The sequence below is a fragment of the Monodelphis domestica genome, chromosome 4 (genome assembly GCF_027887165.1).
Source record: "Monodelphis domestica isolate mMonDom1 chromosome 4, mMonDom1.pri, whole genome shotgun sequence".
Lineage (NCBI taxonomy): Eukaryota > Metazoa > Chordata > Mammalia > Didelphimorphia > Didelphidae > Monodelphis > Monodelphis domestica.
In genome coordinates this window covers 191,936,713-191,960,832 of record NC_077230.1, presented here as the reverse complement: position 1 = coordinate 191,960,832, position 24,120 = coordinate 191,936,713, and the positions used below count along the sequence as shown (strand labels likewise).

Genomic DNA, 24,120 nt, shown 5'->3' with positions numbered 1-24,120 from the left:
GTACCCTCCTTCCCAATTGAAGTAATCTTTTTATAGTCCTCTATATTTTATACAGTACAGATTTCTAGTTCAGAATTAGTTGTGCCTACAAATATAGTTTGTACCTTTTATTTTTAAAAATTTTAGGCTTGTGCCATACTAACACAGAAAGGATTACTTCTCAGGACTCCTTGGAGCTACAGAATAAGGCTGATGGGGACCTGAAAACCTGAGACTGGAAAACAAGCAGGCTTTCCTTGGTCCCTCTGATTCCCCTGGGAGGAGAGGGCAAGTCAGTTGCACAAGCTATAAAATAGGCATTCCATGGTAGTCAAGGATCTTACTACCATGCTATCATACATAGAAAGGCTCCAATTGGAATTCTAGATACTGGGACATACTGGGGAATCAGGGAAACTTAAGGGATTTAATCCTTATGATTTCTTTGTTTAAGTAAATGAGGCAATTTATTCCAACACTTGTAGCTTCTAAGACTCAAGAGTGTCTTATTAAAGGTAAATATTTACAGGTGTTCTAAATATATTATAAATTGCCTATTTGAAAAGAGTTGAGAAGTGATCAAGAAAAGGAGTGGAGGTATAGAGGGAGGGAGTGTAGACACTTTTTTGAAAGCTTGGCTGAGAAATAAAAATACATCTAGCACTTATATAGTGCATTAAGGTTTACCAAGCACATTAGAAATATCTAATTTTATCATCACAATACCCTGGGATGTAGGTGCTAGTATTATCTCCATTTTATAGATGAAGAAACAGAGGCACAAAAAAAGTTGTGACTTTCCCAGAGGCACACACCTGTTAAGGGTCAGAGGCTTAATTTGAACTCAAGTCTTTTTGATTCCAAGTCTAATGCTCTGTCAATTGCATATCTATATATTGTATACATATGTAAATTTATATATGTATTCACACATACATATAGGTACAGGCCTGAAGTCAGGAAGACTCATCCTTCTGAATTCGAATCTGACCTCAGACACTTACTAGCTGCACTCTAGGCAAGTTACCCCTATTTTCCTCAGTTTCCTCATCTGTCAAATGAACTGGAGAAGGAGATGGCCAACCACTCCAGTATCTTAGACAAGAAAACCCGAAATAGGGTCACAACGCAACTGAAAACAACTGAACAACATTATATGAATGTTATATTCACACACACACAAAGTATGAAAGGATGATAGGATCAATTTCCCAGCTCATTGTCTTTGCTTTTGTTGTCCCTCATGCCCATGTCTTGAATCCTCTACCCCCTTCTCTCTTCCTCTTGGTCTTCTTGGTTTCCTTTAATACTTGGTTCAAGTCCTGTCTTTTGCAGAAAGATCTTCCTTTCTTCTCCCCAGCAGCTAGTGCCTTCCCCTCTCAGATTACCTTCCATCTACTCTTTTTTCTAACTAATATGTACCTAGTTATTCACATGTTGTGAGAAAGTGAACTTTTTGAGGACAGGGACTGATTTTGTTGTTTTGTCCTTTGTATTCCTAGCATTAAGGATTGTGATTGATAAGTGCTTGCTACTGATTTACTGACAGAATTCCAGATATAAAATCATAATCCAGGGCTAGGAAGAAGTAGAAGCTCTGAATTAAAAACAAACAAACAGATGTTTTAAGTCTCTATGCTTGAAATATGAATCCTGTTTTTAGGACCTATTAGTAAGAATGACATAAGCCTACAGTTTTCCTTTCCAGCAAGTATGAATAACAGAGACAATTTTGTAGTAACTTGTATAAAAAACTCAATGTTTATTTGTTTGTTTTCTATAGTGACCAAATCCCAAACTGTTCTTCTAGTGCAGGATGGTCTGTCTCATAGAAGAGATGATAAAGATGCTTCAGGAAGACCTCTCCAATCTTTTGTAGGTTATTAAGAATGAAATATTCCTTCATTTTTATTTTTAAAATTAATTAATTTAGTCAATTTAGAACATTATTCCTTGGTTACAATAATCACATTATTTCCCTCCCTCCCCTCCACCCACCCTTCCCACAGCTGATGTGCAATTTCATTGGGTATTATTGTGTCCTTGATCAGAACCTATTTCCATGTTGTTGGTGTTTGCATTAGGATGTTCATTTAGAGTCTATATCCCCAGCCACATCCCATCGACCCATGTAATCAAGCAGTTGTTTTTCTTCTGTGTTTCTACTCCCACAGTGTTTCCTCTGAATGTGAATAGTGGTTTTTCTCATAGATTTCTCCAAGTTGTTCAGGATCATTGCATTGCCACTAATGGAGAAGTCCATTACCTTCGACTGTACCACAGTATATCGTTCTCTGTGTACAATGTTCTCCTGGTTCTGCTCCTCTCACTCTGCATCAATTCCTGGAGGTTGTTCCAGTTCCCATGGAATTCCTCCACTTTAGTATTCCTTTGAGCACAATAGTATTCCATCATGTGACAAGGAAATCACTTTAAAAGACTGATATATATTAATTTAAGGTCGCCAAGGAATTCAGCTATGTAATTCCTAAATGAAAACTCAAGTCAGCAGTCAACCTTTTATGGAGTTTAATTATAAACAGAATGAAGAAAGGTATTAGAGAGAGAGAGAGAGAGAGAGGGAGAGAGAAAGGGGAGAGAAGGGAATAGGGCTTAAATACCCCTTCTGTTTAGGCTGGGCCAAAAGGCCCAAGCCCTTAGATAGCTGGGGCAATGAAAGGAGATCAGTCCCTATTACTCATGTGACCAAAATGGAGAAACAGTCTCCGGGGCCTCCACCTCCAGCTTCCTTCGGAGCAGCTTCCTTCAGAGCCAGCACAAGCTCTCAGAGCCAAAACCTCTCCAACCAACCAACCTCAGTCCTCAGACCCCTCTATCTTTAAGGAAACCATCCAAGTTCCCTCCCCTCAGTTCTCACATCTACCAATCACTGTCCATGTTTTCCCTGTGCCAATGGTGGCTCTAGCTTAACCCAGGACCGCCCAGAGGTCTGTGGCTTTGCACATGTCTGTTGAAGGTCATATTCTCAAATAATTAAATCTTGATCCTTTGCTACAGCCCTTCCTAAATCCTGTTACCCTGAGTAGGGTAGAGATTGGAATAATTAAATTTTGATCTATGCTGCAGCCCTTCCTAAATCCTGTTGGGACTGAGTAGGGTGGCAATTGTAATTTCCAAGACCTGGTTCTGTCATTCCAAGTATCTCTATTGTATCAATTCTAAAATCAATCATGACTCAAAGAAATTCCTGTTCTATGCTTAAGCATAGGTCAAAGCCCTTTCCATTGTTCAGCAAAAGGTTTCTGTCCTAAAGTAATCTTAAGAAGGGAGGAGGAGGAACCTCCCATGCCAATGGGGTTCACATTCCAATAGAGTTCCCACTATCAATAGGAAATTTTTCAAGTATGAAATTTCCCAATGGTGAAATTTCCAACATTTATAAGTCTAAGAAATTTTAAGGTTTACAATCACCAACATATACCACAATTTGTTCAGCCATTCTCCAATCGAAGGGTATCCCCTCATTTTCCAATTTTTTGCTACCACAAGAGCACAGCTATGAATATTTTTGTACATGTCTTTTTTCTTATCTCTTTGGGGTACAAAGCCATCAGTGCTATGGCTGGATCAAAGGGCAGACAGTCTTTTAGTGCCCTTTGGACATAGTTCCAAATTGACCTCCAGAATGGTTGGATCAATGCACAGCTCCACCAGCAATGCATTAATGTCCCAACTTAGCCACATTTCCTCCAGCATTCATTACTTTCCCTTGCTGTCATGTTAGCCAATCTGCTAGGTGTGGAAATATTCCTTTAAAGAAAATGAATGAATATTTCAAAGTACCAGCTTCTTGTCTCATTTATTAAATCAATAGTTCTATCACTTTCGATTTTATTAATTTCTCCCTTAATTTTTAGGATTTCTAATTTGGTTTTCTGCTGGGGGTTTTTAATTTGATCGCTTTCCAGTTTTTTCATTTGCATTTCCAATTGATTGATCTCTGCTCTCCCTTGTTTGTTAATATAAGCATTCAGGGATATGAATTTACCTCTGATTACTGCTTTGGCTGCATCCCAAAAGGTTTGAAAGGATGTTTCGCCATTGTCATTTTCCTCGATGAAATTATTAATTGTTTCTATGATTTCTTCTTTAACTAAACGGTTTTGGAGTATCATATTGTTTAATTTCCAATTGGTTTTAGATTTGGTTTTCCATGTACCATTACTAATCATTATTTTTATTGCCTTGTGATCTGAGAAGGCTGCATTCATTATTTCTGCTTTTCTGCATTTGTGTGCTATGTTTCTGTGACCTAATGTATGGTCAATTTTTGTGAATGTGCCATGTGGTGCTGAGAAGAAGGTGTATTCCTCTTTATCCCTATTTATTTTTCTCCATATGTCTATTAATTCTAATTTTTCTAAGATTTCATTCACTTCTTTTACCTCTTTCTTATTTATTTTTTGATTTGATTTATCTAAATTTGATAATGGTTGGTTTAAGTCTCCCACTAGTATGGTTTTATTGTCTATTTCTTCCTTCAATTCTCCTAGTTTCTCCATTAGAAATTTGGGTGCTATATTATTTGGTGCATACATATTGATTAATGATATTTCCTCATTGTCTATAGTCCCTTTTAACAAAATATAATTACCTTCCCTATCCCTTTTGATCAGGTCTATTTTTGCATTGGCTTTATCGGATATCATGATTACCACTCCTGCCTTCTTTCTATCAGTTGAAGCCCAGAAGGTCTTACTCCATCCTTTAATTCTGACCTTGTGGGTGTCAACCCGCCTCATGTGTGTTTCTTGAAGACAACATATGGTAGGGTTTTGGATTCTAATCCATTCTGCTATTCGTCTACGTTTTATGGGTGAGTTCATCCCATTCACGTTCAAAGTTATGATTGTCATTTGTGGACTCCCTGGCATTTTGATTGCCTTCCCTAATTCTAACCTATTCTTCTTCGGCTCTACCTTTTAGTCCAGTGATTTACTTTGAAACAGTCCCCCTTGTCCCTTCCCTTGATGTTTCCCTTTTTAGTCCCTCCCTTTTTGATCCCTCCCCTTCCCCCCTCTCTTTCCCTCCCTTTTTGTTCTCCCTCTCCCCCTCCCCCCCTTGGTTTTCCCTTCTCCTTACCCTTGTTGGGTAAGATAGAATTCAAGATCCCAATGGATCTGGATGTTTTTCCCTCTCAGAGTTGATTTCCCTGAGATTGAGGTTTAAGTAAATCCCCCCCCCCCTCTCTTCCTCTCCTTCTTATAGGAGTTTTCTTCCCCTCCCCTTCCCATATGAATCTTTGTGTGAGAATGATTATTCTATTTGGTCTTTCTTTACCCCCTATTTATACATTACATTTTCCCCACATATTAGTATACATAGGTTGATATAAATGTAGTCCTTATAGAAGAGAGTTTGAGTAAAAGAAGAAGATAACATTTTCCCCTTTCCTTAATATTTACCTTTTCAGGTATTCCTTGCTCTTTGATTTTCGGTATCAAACTTTCCACAGAGCTCTGGTCTTTTCTTTGCAAAAAGTTGGAAGTCTTCTATTTTGTTGAATGCCCATACTTTCCCTTGGAAGTATATAGTCAGTTTTGCTGGGTAGCTGATTCTTGGTTGGAGACCCAGCTCTCTTGCCTTTCTGAAGATCATGTTCCATGCCTTACGATCATTCAGAGTAGAACTTGCAAGGTCTTGTGTGACCCTGATTGGCATTCCTTTATATCTAAATTGTCTTTTTCTGGCTTCCTGTAGGATTTTTTCTTTTGTTTGATAGCTTTGGAATTTGGCAATTACATTCCTGGGAGTTGTCTTTTGGGGGTTTAGTGTAGAAGGTGTTCTGTGAGCTCTGTCAGTGGCTGTATTGCCCCCTTGTTCTAGAATCTCTGGGCAATTTTCTTTGATTATATCTTGTATCACCATGTCCAGTTTGGTGTTTATTTCTGGCTTTTCTGGGAGTCCAATTATTCTTAAATTATCCCTTCTCCCCCTATTTTCCAGATCTATCACCTTGTCGGTGAGATATTTTATGTTCTCTTCTAATTTCTTGGTATTTTGGCTTTGCTTTATTGATTCTTGCTCTTTTACACGATCATTGTCTTCCAGCTGCCTGATTCTGGCCTTTAAAGCCTGGTTTTCTTTTACAGTTTGGTCAAACTGGTTTTGTAGATGCGTGAATTTCTTTTGCATTATTTCCAACTTTTCCTCCCAGAAGGCTTCCATCTTTTTGGTCATTTCTGATTCAAATTCTTCATAGGTTTGTGGAGAGTTTCCATTTCCTTTGGAAGGTTTTGGAGCATTTTCTTTTATATTATCTTCTATCTGCTCTGTATTTTGTATTTTGGCTCCATAGAATGTGTCCAAAGTCGCCCCTTTCTTCTTATTTTTCTTGGTATTTTGGGGCTTCTGTGCTTCTGTGGAGTTTTCCATCTCTGAATGTGGAGGATTGGCTTTTCTTGTCTCTGTCTGGTGTTCAGAGGCTTTAGTCCTGGGCAGATGGTTCTATGACTTTCCCTGGGTTAAACTGAATATGCCTCACTGGAACTGGAATGGAAGGGTCGGACCACGTTGCTTTCAGGAAGTTGCCTTCAGAATTGCTGGCCGTGAGGCTGTTTCGTCGGCCTGTGGGGGGGATGGGCTGCAGCTAACCCAAGCTCCGAGAGCAAGGACTTTCACTGAGACTTGGATAGCAGGATCCAGCCCGTGAGGCTGTCTTGCCCGCCCTGAGGGTTGCTGTTGTTTTGACCAGCTCTCTGCAGCGGAAGCCCCAGGCAGTAACTTTCACCGGGACTGTAGAAGGCCCTGAGGGTTCTGCTCTCTGAGCCCAGCCGGCAGGGCTGCGGCTTCCGGGAGCCTTGGACTCTGCGCTCCTACCCCTGAGGTCCGAGGGATCTCGGGTTCTGGCTTTTGAGGGGAGCCGTACCTTTTGAACCGGGTCCAGGTCCAGGAGGAGGGTTCCCAGGGTCTGTGCTGTTGATCGTTTTGAATTTCGGCGCCTTAGGAGCTTATAGTTTGAGATCGGTCGGGAAGGTTTTTCCGGAGATCTGAACTTCAGCTTTCTCTAAGCCGCCATCTTAACCGGAAGTCTCCTGAATGAATATTTCAGAGTAAATTAAGAGAAAAAAGGATTAGAAGAGAAAGAAGAGAATTCTGAATCTTGTCAGGATGTTGGAAAGTAAGAGTATTTAATTCATAGAAAAGAGAAAGAGGAAGAATTGGAGTTAAATAACAGAGGTCCCAAATTGGAGAGCTGGACCTTCTGGTGAGGAACAGCTACATATTCTCAAAAGAAAAGCTAGAGAGATCCATAGGTGCCATCAGATGAGACAACATTTAGTAAGGATGATAGGGAGAAAGATGAATGGTGATGTCTGGAGGCTTCCTTTTGAGGAGAACTGAAATAGTTATTTATTAGCCTGACATTGTCTGGCAGTGATGGAGAACCCTCTGAAACTTGTCAAACCTAATAAATGCTGCTTTGGGTGCTTCATGGGGATATGTGGCATAACTGATGGTGCCAGAAGGGATTTAGAAAACATAGAGAAGGACTAGGAAGTCCTGGGAAAGAAATTGAAGACTTTAGGGAAATAGGTGATATTCTCATCATTATTCCTAAATAAAGACAAGGGCTTCAGAAAAGAAAAGCAAATCTGGGGAGTTAGTTAAGTAGCTGGAAGGTTAGTATAGTGGATTTGGAATCAGAGGTTCTGGATTCAGAGTTTGGCTCTGCTACCATGTTACCCTGGTCAAATTGCTGAACCACATTGGGCCTCAATTTCCCCATCTAGAAATGGAGGGGGATAGAGTAGATCACCCCTAAGGTACTTTTCAGTTCTAAATATATGATCCTAGAGTAGGTTTTGGAATTTGGGAATTTGACTTAAAGACTACCTTGACAGAAAGCATTAAATACTCCAGGACACAGATCACAAGCTTGAACTAAGGGCCCAATATGTTAGTGAATAGATAATATCTATTCAGTCACCTAGATGTAGGAGATCATGAAAGATTTTGGCAAAATTTGGTGGTCCAGAGAAGTTCCTAAGTATTGTATGCCAGCTTCCTGACAGCATGCTTGCATAAGGGTCCTGGCTTAATGGATGATGCTCTCATGCTTCCTAGTCACCAGTGGAGTGAAGCATACATTTTAGCATGGTTTCAGCAATGTGATTGGATGCCTTCGATAAGTACAAAGGCAGCATCAAAGTCAGCAACTACAATGAAGATAAATTATTTAATTTGAAAAGTCAAGACTAAGGGGAAGGAAAATTAGTGCAAGACTTTTTATTTGCAGATGATTGCGCACTTAATGAAGCTTCTGAGGCTGAGGTGTAACAGAATGGCTAGTTTCTCTGCTGCTAAGACTAAAAGACTTTTATAGAGAAGCCTCACAACACAAGCACTTACATGGAGGTCTGAAGAAGCAGTACTAAGGCACTTTAAAGGTTCTCTGAAGAACTTTGGTATTGATTGGGAGACATGGGTGACACTGGTTTGGCACCATCCAGCATGGCATCCCCATGTTGAAGAAGATGCTGTGCTCTATGAGCAAAGCAGAATTGCAGTAGCTCAAGATGTACACAAGATATTTAAATTAAGAAGCATCATCACACCAGATGTTTAAAGGGTCCATTTGTGTCGGACCTGTGGTAGCACCTTGCTGGCTTGTATTGGTCTGATAAGCCACAGTCAGACCTACTGTAACTGAAATTGACATCATGATGCCATTTTGGTCCTCTCTGAGTATTGTAAAAATTAAAATTAGTTTCTCTACTAAAAGTATTGTATTTTTAGAGGTTTATTAAAGATTATTAGAATTAAGAAATAAAGAAATACAAAATAAGAAAAGCACGTGTAACCTACTCACTACATTTTGCCTGCCTGGTGTAAAAATAGACTTGAATCCAGGACTCCAATCCCCAGAATCCTTTGCTCCACTTCCCCAGAATGCTTTGTAATCACACTGAATTCTCGCCTGGGAGAGAACACAAATGATTATTTAAAGGAGTTATCCACCTACTGAGGGATCTTTTGGATTTCCGTTTTGGGGCAGACATGGCTCTTTTCATAATGTAGGTGAGGTTGTGTCTAGGCCTCTCTGTGGCCTAGACACGTGTTTTCTTATCCTGTATTTTCTTTAATCCTTAATCTTTAATAAACCTCCTAAAAATATAATACTCCTTGCAGAGAGAAACTAAATTCTACCTGCCTCAGTTTCCCTAAATTTTAATCTTTACAGTTGGCGACCTAATGAGAGAAAAGACTCTCAATCTTCTGATTCTTTTCTGATCTTAAGTTCAATCTTTAATAGCTAATACCTAGAAATTTTTTTTTGATTCACGTTTCTCTGGCCGAGGTTTTTTTTTTTTTTACCCCTGCAAAGCTGCTGCTCGTTCAAGCCATTAACTCCCGGCCCTGCCTGCCTGCCTGCCACCACCACCATCCGCTTTGGACGGCCATTTCTCCCTGCCTGCAGACCTGTTTGCAGATTGCGGCTCACCTGCCCACCCCAGCTGTGCACTCCTCTCCCGGCCCTTCCTACCCCAGGGGTCTTTCTCTCGCTCATTTGACCTACCTGATTCAACCAAGATTGCAATCACTTGGTGACTTGCCTGCCCAACAAATTCTAGCCTTGGAGCAGATCCGCTCATCAATCAAGACTCATTTCTACCAGCTGGTAACAGGGGATTGGGCTCCACTTGGGCAGGAGGAGGTATCATAGGAGGGGAAAGAGAAAAAAAAAGGGAGAAGAAACAGACTGTTCAAACAGGAACTTAAAAGCAATGGGCTATTTAAAAGGATACCTTTTGACTGTTTTGGTAATTTTATTGATTTCACCTGTATGTCAGGGAGAAGACTCAGCTAACTTTGGGAGGCAAATGGGTGGCTCAGCGAACTGAGAGCCAGGCCTAAAGACATGCAATCCTGGGTTAAAATCTGGCCTCAGATACTTCCCAGCTGTGGGGCCCTGGATGGGTCCCTTAACCCCCATTGCTTAGCATTTACCACTCTGCCTTCCGACGATAGACATTTAAATGGATAATTAATTAAAAAAAAAACACACCTAAGGAACTTTAAAGACTGGAGGTTATATATTTTAAGGCATTCAGACTCCAATGGTTTATACAAATCTCTGTATTCTACCTTATTTTATTGTTTGTTTTGTTTAAGGTTTAACTTTGTGATTTTAAATTCATATGTTACTGGATTCAATATTATTCTGTTACACTGTTTATTTTGATTGTACTGAGGGTTAACTACTGTTAAATTCTGTTGTTTTTCCTCTATAACTGCGCTGAACAAATATTATTGAATAAGCCCATATAAGAAACGGCTTTTTTCTATTTTGACTTTGTAACTTGTCACATAAAGGATACATGGACTTCATCAGAACTGGTTACAATTGCTATAACAACCTTTGGAAAATTTTATGTGCTAAATATCTCAAATGATTTTAAGGGTTTTTTAAATATGATTTTTGTAATTTTTTTTAACAATCTCTGGTCAATTTTTGCCTGCCCCTACCATGAGGTAAGGCCCATAGTTGAAGTGAAATACAATTATAACCTCCAACCTTCCCGCATGTGAATGGAAGGTGGGCAGTTAATCTCAGGGCATTTGTACCCCTAAAAAAAGTCTCCAAAAAAGGAGCACCTCTCATTTATACTCTTCAGCTCACTATTTTACTCCCACCAGAATGATATATAGATTTCTTCATGATGTTCTAAACCCAAGATGAGTTTTACTTTGTTTAAAAAATATGTTTAAATACCAAGGTTGAAAGATTGCTACGTTTGTAAAAATTGTGACAAATATCCATCAATTCATAGACTTTTTAAAATGCCATACAGCTACATATGTGAAATATGATAGTGTGTTTGTTTGCTATTGTAATTAATTGGGGTATTGAGAATTTTGGGGATATTGATATCTACATATTTGTACTACTGTTCTTTAAAAATGAAAAATTGTTACCTTGTTCAATTCATTTGCTACAGTGGATCATGGCCAGATATTAAGAGGAAATGGATCTCATTTTGGTGAGAAAGCCTTGCATTTTATATTTTCTTAGCTGACAGTGTGTCAATGATTATAAGCTACATTTTTGAATTTTTTAAAGACTTTTATTATATTTTTCTTGCATGTGCAATATACTATTTGGTTTTTTTTCTCTCCTTTTATATTTGAAGCATATGTCACCAGCATTAAGATTTTCTTTAACTTTTTGACTTTTCAGTACTATAAGTTTAAGATACATTTGCCAATGCATACCCCAAAAAAGCTTGTGACTATAAAAATGATGCCACTAATTATTTACAAAATTATGGGACTTTGCTTAATGATTCTATCTGATTCCAGGACAAGATGTACACACAAGAGCCATTGCACGAGCCAAAGAAAAAGCCAATCTAGGATGGATTGATGCACTTCCAGGCAAATACCAAGGTCTTGAACCTAGTGTGAAGACTCGAGGTTACTGTGTTTAACATGTTGTTACGACATAGGCTTTCCTTGTGTCCACACTCACTCTGAAAATACTCACAGACGAGTATCCCCGAAACTTTGGCTTGTATAATCTGGTCCCCTTTTCTGCCTTTCATAGTGTGGTAACTTTCTGTAGTCCTGGCTACTGACTGGGAAAATGCATCATTGCTTCAATCATTTTGATTGGGCCCTGATAGAAGGACCTGTTATAGATTTATTTTTCTTTTTACTTGGAATTTTTACACATAAGACTTTGATAGTCTACATTTTCATCCAGAAATTTTTCTTTTCTTTTGGATTTTTCTGATGTCTTTTTAATTTCTCTTACCAATTGATTCATATACCTCATAACTCAGCCATGCATCCCTAAGTGATTGTGTATTTGTCAATCACCCTCTTAATGGAGGAATGTAAAAAACATCATTATTTAAATTGCAAAGTTTAAATTCCTTTTAGAAGGATTTTAGGTAAAGAAAGATGGTACCTCTCTGAATCCAGAACTGAACTGTTGGAGAAGATGCAATGAAGAAGCCTCCAGATCACAAGCTGCACAAAAATGAACTTTGGGTGTAGTTGATTGAACATTTATTTGTATGTATACTTTCATGCCAAAGGGGACTGCCCCCAACTGGCTTTTTGTCAATGCGTCCAGCAGTTATTGGTTTTGTTCTTTTTTCCCCCTCTTATCCTCAAATTACTGCAATGTTTAAGTTGATTATGTTTTCACGATCCTTTTTGGGGAAACTTCTCTCCTCAGTAACGATCAAATGAGGGAATATAAAAATAGACTCAAATCCAGGACTCCAATCCCCAGAATCCTTTGCTCCACTTCCCCAGAATGCTTTGTAATCACTGAATTCTTGCCTGGGCCAGAACACAAATGATTATTTAAAGGAGTTCTCCGCCTACTGAGGGGTCTTTTGGACTTCTGTTTTGGGGCAGACATGGCTCTTTTCATAATGTAGGTGAGGTTGTGTCTAGGCCTCTCTGTGGCCTAAACACGTGTTTTCTTATCCTGTATTTTCTTTAATCCTTACTCTTTAATAAATCTCATAAAAATATAATACTCCTTGCAGAGAGAAACTAAATTCTACCTGCCTCAGTTTCCCTAAATTTTAATCTTTACACTGGTAGAGAGACACATGTGCTTAGAAGCAAAAGCTGAGAGAGCCAGTAGGTGGTACAGTCAGTTTAAATGCAAATTGTGTTCTCGGCCCAGGTGAGCACTCAGGTGAGATTTTAGGGAATTCTGGGAACTACCAAGTACTTCTGAGAATTGAAGTCTGGGGTTCAAATATCCATTTTTACATTACCCTGTTTGATCCTATTGGGAAGAATTTCCCCAAAAGGATCATGAAAACATAATCAACTTAAAGATTACAATAATTTGAGGATAAGAGGGGAAAAAAAGAACAAAACCAACAATTGTTAGATGCATTGACAAAAAGCCAGTTAGCGGGCAGTCCCCTTTGGCATGAAAGTATACATACAAATAAATGTTCAATCAACCACACTCAAAGTTCATTCTTGATCTTCTCGTGCAGCTTGTGGTCTGGAGGCATCTTCATGGTGTCTTCTCCAAAAAGTTCAGTTTCTGGATTCAGAGAGGAAGCATGTTTCTTAACCTAAAATTCTTCTCAAAAGGAATTTAAACTTTGCAATTTAAAATAATACTATTTTTACATTCCCCAGTGAAGAGGGTGATTGAAAAACATAGGGGTCATTAAGGGATGCATGGCTGAGTTATGAGGTATATGAATCAATTGGCAAGAGAAATTAAAAAGACATCAGAAAAATCCAAATAAAAAAAGATAATTTCTGGACGAAAATATAGACTATCAAAGTCTTATGTGTAAAAATTCTAAATAAAGGAAAAATAAATCTATAACAGGTCCTTGAATCAGGGCCCAATTAAAATGATATAAGCAAGTAGTCAGGACTACAGAAAGTTTGCCACACTATGAAAGACAGAAAAGGGACTAGATTATAGGAGCCAGGTTAGGAGCCAAGCTTGGGATACTCGTCTGTAAGTATTTTCACAAAGAGTGTGGATACAAGGAAGGCATACTTCTTAATGTATGTTAAGCTTTGCAACCTTGAGTCCTCACACTAGGTTCAAGTCCTTTGTATTGGCTTAGAAGTACATCAATCCATCCTGGATTGGTTTATTTGTTGACTTGTGTGCTCTTTTGGTACAATTCAGGTTTAGCTTTGCTTCTTTGGCCCTGTGAAATGACTCTTTTGTATATCTTGTCCTGGAATCAGGCAGAATCATTAAGCAAAGTCCCATAATTTTTAAAAAATAATTAGTGGCATCATTTTTATAGTCTCAAGCTTTTGTGGTATGCATTGACATCATAGCAATTGTATTTTAAATTTATATTACTGCTAACTCAAAAAGTTAAAGAAAATCTTAATACTGGTGACATGTGCTTCAAATATAAAAAGGAGAGAAAAAATAAAAAACTGAAATAGTATATTGCACATGCAAGAAAAATATAATAATAAAAGAGTTTTAAAATTCAAAAATATAGCTTATAATCATTGACACACTGTGTCAGCTAAGAAAATATAGAATACAAGACTTTCTCACCAAAAATGAGATCCATTTCCTCTTCATATCTGGTTATGATCCACTGTGAGTACAAGCAAATGAATTTTACAGGGTAACAGTTTTTTTTAAAATAAAGAACAGTAGTACAAATATGTCAGTATCAATATCCCCAAAATTCTCAATAGTCCAGTTAATTATAATAACAAACAAACCCACTATCATATTTCTCATAAGTTGCTGTATGGCATTTTTAAAAGCCTATGAACTGATGGATATTTGTCACAATTTTTACAAATGTAGCAAATCTTTCAACCTTGGTAAACATATTTAAACAAAGTAAAACTTATTTGGGTTTAGAACATCATCAAGAAATCTATCATTGCTTGGAACCATGCCCAAAGGGTGATAAAAGACTGTCTACCCTTTGATCCAGCCATAGCACTGCTGGGTTTGTACCCCAAAGAGATTATAAGGAAAAAGATGTACATGGATATTCATAGCTGCACTCTTTGTGGTGGCAAAAAATTGGAAAATGAGGGGATGCCCTTCAATTGGGGAATGGCTGAACAAATTGTGGTATATGTTGGTGATGGAATACTATTGTGCTAAAAGGAATAATAAAGTGGAGGAATTCCATGGAGTCTGGAACAACCTCCAGGAAGTGATGCAGAGCGAAAGGAGTAGTACCAGGAAATCATTATACACAGAGACTAATATACTGTGGTATAATCGAAAGTAATGGACTTCTCCATTAGGGTCAATGCAATGTCCCTGAACAATCTGCAGGGATCAAAACACTATCCACAAGCAGATGATAAACTGTGGAAGTAAAAACACCGATGAAAAGCAATTGCTTGACTACAGGGGTTGAGGGGATATGACTGAGGAGAGACTCTAAATGAACACTCTAATACAAATACCAACAACACGGAAATGGGTTCAAATCAAGAACACATGTGAACAAGAACACAGTGGAATCATGCGTCGGCTATGGGAGAGGTGGGGGGTGGGGAGAGGAAAAGAAAATGATCTTTGTTTCCAATGAATAATGTTTGGAAATGACCAAATAAAATAATGTTAAAAAAAAAAAAAGAAAGATCCGTGAAAAAAAGAAAAAAGAAATCTATCATTGCAAAAAATGTGGCAGAGGAGTCTAGGAAAATTTCAAACCTCTGTAAAGTGAGCTGAAGAGTTATAAATGAGAGATGTTCCTTTTTTTGGGAGTCTTCTAGGGGTACATTGCCCTGGGATTAACTTCCCAGCTTCCATTCACATTTTTATAAATGCGGGAGTTGGGGATTATGATTGTATTTCACTTCAGCTACTAAAATGGGCCTTACCTCCTGTTAGAGGCAGGCAAAATGATGAGAGAGTGTTAAGAAAAATTATAAAAATTATTTCTAAAGATATTTAAGAGATATTTAACTCATGAAATTTTCCAAAGGTTTTTTATACAATTGTATCCATTTTTCTGATGGAGTCCATCTATCCTCTATGTGACAATTTATAAAGTCAAAACTAGAAAAGCTGTTTTTATATAGGCCTACTCAATAATGTTTGTTCAGTATGGTTATAGGGGAAAAGCAACAGAATATAACAGTAGTTAAAACCCAGTACATTAAAATGATTCAGTGTAACAGAATAGTATTGAATGCAGTATTATATGAACTTAAAATCACAAAGTTAAATCTTAAACAAAACAATTGGCAAAATGCAATAAAATACAGAGATTTTTATAAAACATTGGAGTCAGAAATGCCTTAAAAATATAACCTCCAGTCTCTTTAAAGTTCCTTGGGTTTTTTTTTATCCATTTAGATGCCTATTGTCAGAAGGCAGAAGATTTGTAAGGGCTAGGCAATGGGGGTTAAGTGACTTGCCCAGGGTCACATAGCTAGGAAGTGTCTGAGGCCAGATTTCAACCAAAGACCTCTCGTCTCTAGGCCTGGCTCTCAATCCACTGAGCCACTGAGTTGTTTCCCCATAGTGAGGGTGGGTTTTTGGAATACAAAATTTGGCCAAAGAATTGCAGGGAGTTGAAATTCTCTCCTGACTCTCAGGTGATATAAATAAAAGTATCAGGACAGTCAAAAGATATTCTTTTAAAGTAGCCATGCTTGTAAGTTCCTATTTGGAAAAGTCTCTTCCTTCTCTTCTTTCTCTACTCCTGAACCCCTCCCCCTTTCCACATGGAGGTTAATTGTAGCCTAAGGAAAAATCACCCCCAGTTTTTTACCAGCTGGTTTATGATCCTGAAGAAATTGGGTCTGCTACCAGCAGCCTGGGTTTGGGGGCTGGGCCTGGGGTGATGAGCCATCTGGGTTGGAGGCCAGAGTTGCTGGTGGTCAGGGAGCTGCAGAAGCAGGCAGGCAGCAGTCGGGAGGATGAGGCTGGGACCAGGTGAGAGGCAAGCAGGCAGGTCAAGAGGCAAGCAGGTTCGAGCGAGCTGATCAAGATGCTTTTCTGAAAAGCCCTGGAGAAACCTGACTTAAAAAAATCTAGGCAGTAGCTATTAAAAGCTGAATTTACACAGTAGAGAAAAGATTTAGGAAAGTTAAGAAGATTGAGGGTTATTTTGTCACACAGATGTGTTCAGCCAAACTAAAAATTAAAATTAGTTTCTCTACTAAAAGTATTGTACTTTTAGAGGTTTATTAAAGATTATTATAATTAAGAAATACAAAGTAAGAAAAGCACATGTAACCTACTCACTACATTTTTCCTGCCTGGTAGAGAGATGTGTGTGCTTAGAAGCAGAAGCCGAGAGAGCCAGTAGGCAGCACAGTCAGTTTAAATACAAATGGTGTTCTCGGCCCAGGTGAGCACTCAGGTGAGATTTTAGGGAATTTTGGGAACTACCAAGTACTTCTTGGAATTTAAGTCTGGGGTTCAAATCTCCATTTTTACAGTATGGAGGACAACTACCAGAGCAACAGCTAATAATTTCTTGGTTTGTCTTCATTTTATCCTATCCTTCAATAGGTAGAAGAAGCAATAGAAAGAGATTGTCTTTTTTGGTCCAAATTCTCTCCAGGTAGGAACTAATTGCATAAGGTGGGATAATGAGTACATTTTGGGGAAGTGAACATGCCATCTTAGAATTTGGGAGAGAGAAAAGTAAAGAATAACGTGATATACCTATAATGTGGAGAACAGATGTTAAAGACTTCAGAGAAAGGAGAGATGGAATCATGTGGCCTAAAATTCTAGATCAAGGGGCATTAGAAAATGTTAAAATTGAGAAAAAATTCTGATAAAGAGGAAAACAGGAAGTCTCCTAAAGGAACTTATTAGAAACTGATGTGGATGCATAGGGAACTAATCCACAAACTTAGATTTCAAGAATCATAGGCATATAATAGCAAAGTAAGTAAGGTCCTATAGAATTGTTTCAGGAATTCTGAAGCTCAGCCTAAAACTGAAGGTCAGTGAGAAGTGCTAATAATTAAAAGATGACATTTTCTCCTGTTATATTTAGTAAAAGTCCAAGACAGATGAGATGATGATTACCAATAGTTAAAGCAGATCATACTTCTCATTTTTTTCTGTCAAGAAGAATAAATCATTTTTGGACTAAACATAGCTAATAAGACCAAAATGGCTAATAGAGGAGTAGAAAGCCAAGATAAATCAGGAGATATGCCCAGGGAACTGCTGATTAATTTGTCACCAGGTAAACTACATATTCCAGGGTACTAAAAGAACCAATAGATGTGATTGATGAGCCAATGATGCTTGAAACATGTTGTAGAGTGGAGGAGTTATCACAGGACTAAAAATTGAAAAAAATTTTCGTTTCAAAAAAAAAAAAAGAGAAGAGCTGAGTATTAACTATAGGTCAGTGAGATTGACTGATTCTTTGCAAAATTCTAGAATGATTTTTTAAAAAGAGATTGCTGGGAAGAACTCATTAAAAGAAGTAATGATTGCAAAATGGCAGGATAGGGTTTGGGAAAGTGATGTACAGAAAGTATTCATAACAGCACACAGAACATGGTGATAGAAACTATGGACAAATAATATCTAAATAAGGCTTAATTAGAGATTTCTTTACTATCAGACTTTACCTCCCCTGACTTAAATGGGAAAAAATAAACCTGTTCATACACACACATACCTACATTCACAAGCACAGACAGATAGACAGACACACACGCGCATGCACGCGCACACACACACACACTGCTTTTTAAAGTAATTGACTAAGTGCCAGGCATTGCAACATCATAGGAGAAAAATGTCAGGTTTCATTTATTCACCAAACTTTAGGTACAATTCTCTGAATTAACCTGCTGTTTCTGGGATCTGCATGGAAGGAGGTAAAACCTGCTACTCTTAGAATCTCTCTCCTTACCTACTCTGGAAAAATAATTTAACTTTGCTAAAGAACATATATATTTTTGTTGATAAACTTTCATTCAGCCTTTTCATTACCATTATTAGCGAAGAGGGACATGAGCATTTTCTAACTCTATTGAAATGAGACATTGGAGGTATTGTTGACTGTTGCCTCATTCTTATGCTGTGTCTTTAATCACTTCTAGCTAAGAACTGGGAATAAGGGGAAATGTAATATCTATTTTATAAGTCAAAAATCAATGTTAACAATGAAAAGATTTTTACCCTAAATTCTGCCTACTAGCTTGTGAGGTAGGCTAAATAAATCTTATTTTCCTTTTCAAAAAGATTTTCTTGTCTACTTTTAAAATTAAAATAATTTGGGGGTTGGGGGGAGTCAGGCTAGAGGAGACTCCTGGGTGTTTTCAGTAACCCTTAGGAATTTCACATATTTCTGAGTTCCAAAAGCAAAAGAGGAATGTTATCATTTGTGGGCGTGTCAACTATAAATAGATATTGTGGTAGGCTGAAAAGACTTTTTTTCCACCCTCAATTGACTAATGCTTTGCTTCTATTTCTGTATGTGATCATAGCGTTATAAAATCCTAGGGCTAAGAGGAAACTACAGGTCATCTAGTTTATTTCCCATCATCTAGGCAAGACCCTCCTTAAAGTGGGAAATGTATAATTTCAAAAAGTATTTAGTAGATTGTCTAGTCACAGCTGACTAAAAGGACTTGAAAACTTACAGAGCACTTTTACATATATTATTTCATTTACTCTTCACAGCAACCCTATGATGAAGGGACTACAAGTATTACATGAATTTTGATGAAGAAACAGAAAGGTTTAGTGAATTGTTCTAGGTCACATAAACTGGGAAGTGTTGGAGCAGGAATTCAAACCCTGATTTCCTGATTCTACATCTAGTACTAATTGGTCTTTACCAAAGTGATATCCATGTGGATAAAATAAAGAAATGTGGATTGGATAGTCAATCAGGTCAGTAGGTATGTTATGTAGCTGACTAGATAATAATACTCAAGAAATTCTGATTAATGGATTAATGTCACTCTGGGGAGATCTTTAGCAATGTGCCAAAGGGCATAGTCCTTGGTCCTGTAATGAGATCATAGGATTTTAACCTGAAAAGGATCTCAGAGGTCTTTTAGTTTATTCCCCTCATTTTACAGATGATGATGGTAAGATCTGGTGAAGGGATTTGCCTAGGGTTCCATCATTTATAAAATCACAAAGATGACATGCTTTTAGAAATTAATTTGCATGATTTTATATAGGTGAAATTGCTTACTATACCCAGAAAGGCAGTCTTGAAGGAGAAAAGGCATCACACAGAATTAAGGTGCACCTTAACAAGGGATGAATAGAAAACAATCAAGGGCTCCCAGGTTGATACCTGTGATTGCTTCATAAGGCATGGTTTCTGTTAAAAATAACAGAGCTGGAGAGGATAGTTAATAATTCTTGGCACTCCTGTTTTATACCTATTATCTCATTTGATTTTGATTACAACTTTGTGATGCAAGGACTATTCTTATGTGCATTTTACTAATGAGGAAACTGAGGCTGATAGAGGTTAATATGAGGTCATACAGAGGGTCTAATAGGTGTACTAAAGATGAAAACTTGGTGAATTATAGTGGGGGGTGAGATTTAGAGAAGTTGCACCAGGAAGTAAGCAAAAGAAAGCGGCTGAATCTTGAGCCCCTCCCCTATACTATTTCCTGTTTCTTCCTTTCCAACACTCATGATGAAGATTTTCTCACAGATGGTAAGTTGAAAAATTTCCCACTAATAACCAATCCTACAAACTAGTTCTTTAACTAAAGGATCTTTTATTCTTTGGGGAGAAGGGGGTAAGATGAGTTTGGGGAAAGAGGGAAATTAGGGTCACCCTAAATTCTAAATTATCTTGTTGATTGAAGGCTTTGAAATAAAGTCAGTTCAGGAAACAAAAATTATCTCCCTCTATGGGTAGATAATTACAGCACTGCTAACAAGTCTCTTCTGGGCAATATCTCTTCAGCTCACAGTATAAGTAGAAGGCAATGGCCAGAGAGGAAATGAAGGAGATCTGTCTTCCACCTTCAGGCAGAAACAGCCAAGTCAATTCCCAGGCAGCTGGAGTCCTAACTGCCTTTCCTTCAAGCTTCCATTGGAACAGTCTCTCCCCTCCCCCTATGATTTGTGTGTTCCAAAAGTTCTGAGCTCTCATTGTTTTGCAGATCCAACTTTTTGTCTTTGCCCATGCTTCTTCACTCACACATAGGTCTACTATTAGGATTTGATACTAAAGTAGAATTTAAATTTAGGTCTTCCTGACTTCAAGGCCAATGCTTTATTCACTAGATCATCTACCTGTCTCAGCTAGTAATGACATTATGTTTTTGAGACATTTTTTCTGTTGTGTCCAACTCTTTGTGACTTCATTGGAGTTTTTTTTCACAGATACTGGAGTGGTTTAACATTCCTTCCTCCTTACAGATGAGGAATTGAGACAACAGGGTTAAGTGACTTACCCAGGGTCACACAGCTAGTAAGTGTCTGAGGCTAGATTTGACCACAGGAAGCTGAGTCTTCCTGACTCTAGGTTTGGCACTTTATCTACTGTGATGCTTACCTATCCTAATGACCATTTTGGCAAGCGCTTTTATATATTAACTTACTACAACTCTGTAAGGGTACTATTTTTTTTTTATTATGCTCACTTTATAAATGAATAAACAGAAGTTCAGAGAAGTTAAGCTTATCTATATAGGTTTTTATGATGTTCTCACACAACACAAATTTCCATATTCCTCATGTTGTGAAAGAAGACATTGCACATGAAAGAAAAAATTCACGAAGGAAATAAGATAAGCAATGGTATGATTTACTCTGAATTCCTACTCTGACTGTCCTTTCTATGGTGGTGGGGAGTATTTTTTATCTCGAGTCCCTTGGAGTTGTCTTGGATTCTTGCATTGCTGAATATAGTTGAATTCTTCACGCAAAATTTCTGTTATTGTATTCAGTGTGGTTTTGCCCTAGCCCTACAATTTCCTATAGGTATTCATTTTTTACTCTAAGATTTTTCTTTGTGAGTCAAAAACAACAATATGGAATTTCATAGTAATTAAATATAAATACTTACATTTAGATTTCTAAAAATAGCCTAGAGAAATACAGAATAGGGGATATCTGTTCTAACATTAGTTTTTGTAAAAGAAAATAAGAAGTTCAACATAAGGTAACAATGAGTTGATGAAGATATTAAATAAAAAATTAATTTTAGTTTACTTTAATAGTAACAGATCAAAGGGTGGAAGTAGATCCCATTGGATTCTGGACTACTTTGGTCCTGGTTAAAGTATTGTGTTCAGGTTAGTTTTATAACTGTCTGGGTGTAATTCCAAATTGCTCTCCAAAATGATTGGATCAGTTCACAACTCCACTGACAATGCATTAGTGTACTAATTTTTCCACATCCCCTCCAACATTTGTCATTTTTCCCTTTTGTCAGTTAGCCAGTCCAATGAGTATGAAGTGATATCTCAGAATTGTGTCCATTTGCATTTCTCTAATCAGTAGGGATCTGGAACATTTCTTCATATGTCTATATATGGCTTTGATTTCTTTATCTGAAAATTTTCCCTTCATATCTTCGGTACATTTACCAATGCAGATGGCTTTTATTCTTATACATTTGACAAAGTTCTTTATATATTTTAGATATAAGACCTCTATCTGAGGGGCTGTCTAAAAAATCTGCCCCTGCCCCACATCACTTTTCTGCTTTCTTTCTAATGTTGGCAGCACTTATTTTATTTGTATAAAACCTTCAATTTATTGTATTCAAAATTATCCATTTTACATTTCACAGTATTCTCTATCTCTTATTGATGCATATGCTGTCCTATCCATGAATCTAATATGTTTCCCTGTTCTTCTAATAACTACAAAATGACTGAAGTATGCACTGAATCTTTTCTTCTCCAAGTTAGTTACACATTCTTTACTTCCTTCATTTATATGGCAAGGACCTTCACCATCCTATTTCCCTCTGTAAGGGGTAAAGAAATGTAAGCAATTTTTATAAAAGGTTGTGTTGGATTATTCAAGAGTAGGGTTGCCAGGAATTTGATTAATTTCAATATGATTTTTAAGCAATTTACTTATAAATTATAGAAAGAGTAAAAGTAAGAAAATCAGAGAGAGGATAAGGTAAGATATTTAACCTAGACACTAAGTATTTTGCTCCAGCCTCAGGCTCAACCCAGGCAGGGCTAATTAGTCCTTAGCAGGAGGGGCCTCAGCCTTGAGCCCAGGACTTGGAGATGTAGGGACCCTCTCTCAAGAGGGTAGGTCTCTCCCGAGGCTAGACCCTTCAGAAAATCCAAGGAAAGGGAGTCATTTCTTTCACTCTCCACTTGTCAGTCCAAAAGGAAAAAGTCTGAGATCTCAAGCCTGAGCTCCTCCAAAGTCAAGTTGAAGACCCAAGAGCCAGTTCACAGGAAGTTCTTGGTATTTTTAAAGATCATTCCTTTTTGTCACTTCCTTCCATTTTACATATATATCAATTACAGCTAAAGCTTTGTTTAGGACTGCCCAAGGGACAGTCAGTCAATTCTGATTTGTCACCCACTACTGCACAAGTGGGTCACAGACCTCCCCCACTCAAGCTTGAGCGGGGTATATACGTTTTTGGTGATTATATCTAAAAATTGGCAGGGGATACTTAATTTAATCTTCACACCTCTTAAATAAGATGCCCAGCTAATAATCATTGCCCTTCCTAAAATTTAGTTTCTAGAACAGCATTTCATAAGTGGACTTGGGACTCACTTTTATTCCTGAAAGCAATGGCTCTCTTAGAAAATTGCCTACAGTTGTGGAACATAATTGGTAGGCAGAGTTCCCTGTACCAATAATATCATAGGTCTAGATAAAAAAATAATGCTTCTCTCATTGCAGACCAAGATCACATTAGTTTGGGGGACCATATTATTATATAGTAGCATTTAGCTATTGACTCATTGAACTTATACTCTGCCAAAATTCCCAAATAAACTTTCATCTAATCATGCCTTTCCAAGTTGGTATTTATGGTTGATTTTTTGAACCCCAAAGTACATTTCCTCACAATATTATAGGTGGAAGAAAGCTAATTATGTTTCCCCTCCCCACCACTAAAGTTCTACATATTGTCTTCTGTGGCATCCTTAACTAAAATAAGAGAAATCATCTAAGCATATTATAGTTGAGGTGGTTGAGATGTTTGAATTTTAGTTATGTCTGATCCTTTTTGACCCCTTTTAGGATTCTTTTCAATGAGATATTTCATGTTTCCTTCTATTTTGTCATTCTTTTGACTTAGCTTTATTAGTTCTTGTTATCTTGTGAGATCATTAGCCTCTACTTGTCTAATTCTAGTCTTTAAAGACTAGCTTTTCAGCTATGATCTTTTGATTTTCCTTTTCAGTTTGGTTTATCCTTCTTTTCATGGCTTCCAGTAGGTCAGTTCTGGCCTCCAATTTGCTTATTACTTCATGTGATTTCTGTGCTTCTTTTTCCAAGTAGGAGAGTCTGTCTTTTAAACAGTTATTTTCTTTTTAAATTACTTTCATTTCTATTTCCCACTTTTCTTCTATCTTTCTTACTTGGCTTTTGAACTCTTTTTTGAGTTCTTTGAGAGCTTGTGACAAATTTTCATTTTTTTTTGAAGGTTTGGAAATATTGGCTTGTTTGTCACTCTCTGATGCTGCTTCTGTACTCTGCTCTTTTTCTCCATAGAAGTT

At 37.6% G+C, this 24,120-nt stretch overlaps 1 protein-coding gene across 6 annotated transcripts in view; it reads left to right on the top strand.

Annotated features, from left to right (window-relative positions):
• The window catches only part of CCDC141 (coiled-coil domain containing 141), a 325,959-nt gene that overhangs the window by 78,190 nt on the left and 223,649 nt on the right, over positions 1–24,120 (top strand). The window contains exon 1 of one of the 6 annotated variants that reach the window (XM_016433725.2): positions 20,077–20,114. The exons of the other annotated variants lie outside the window; for them this stretch is intronic. Within the exon in view, the coding sequence (XP_016289211.2) occupies positions 20,091–20,114 (24 nt within the window). The 5' untranslated portion in view covers positions 20,077–20,090. Of the gene's footprint in view, positions 1–20,076; positions 20,115–24,120 lie in introns of those variants that run through there. 6 annotated transcript variants of the gene reach the window in all.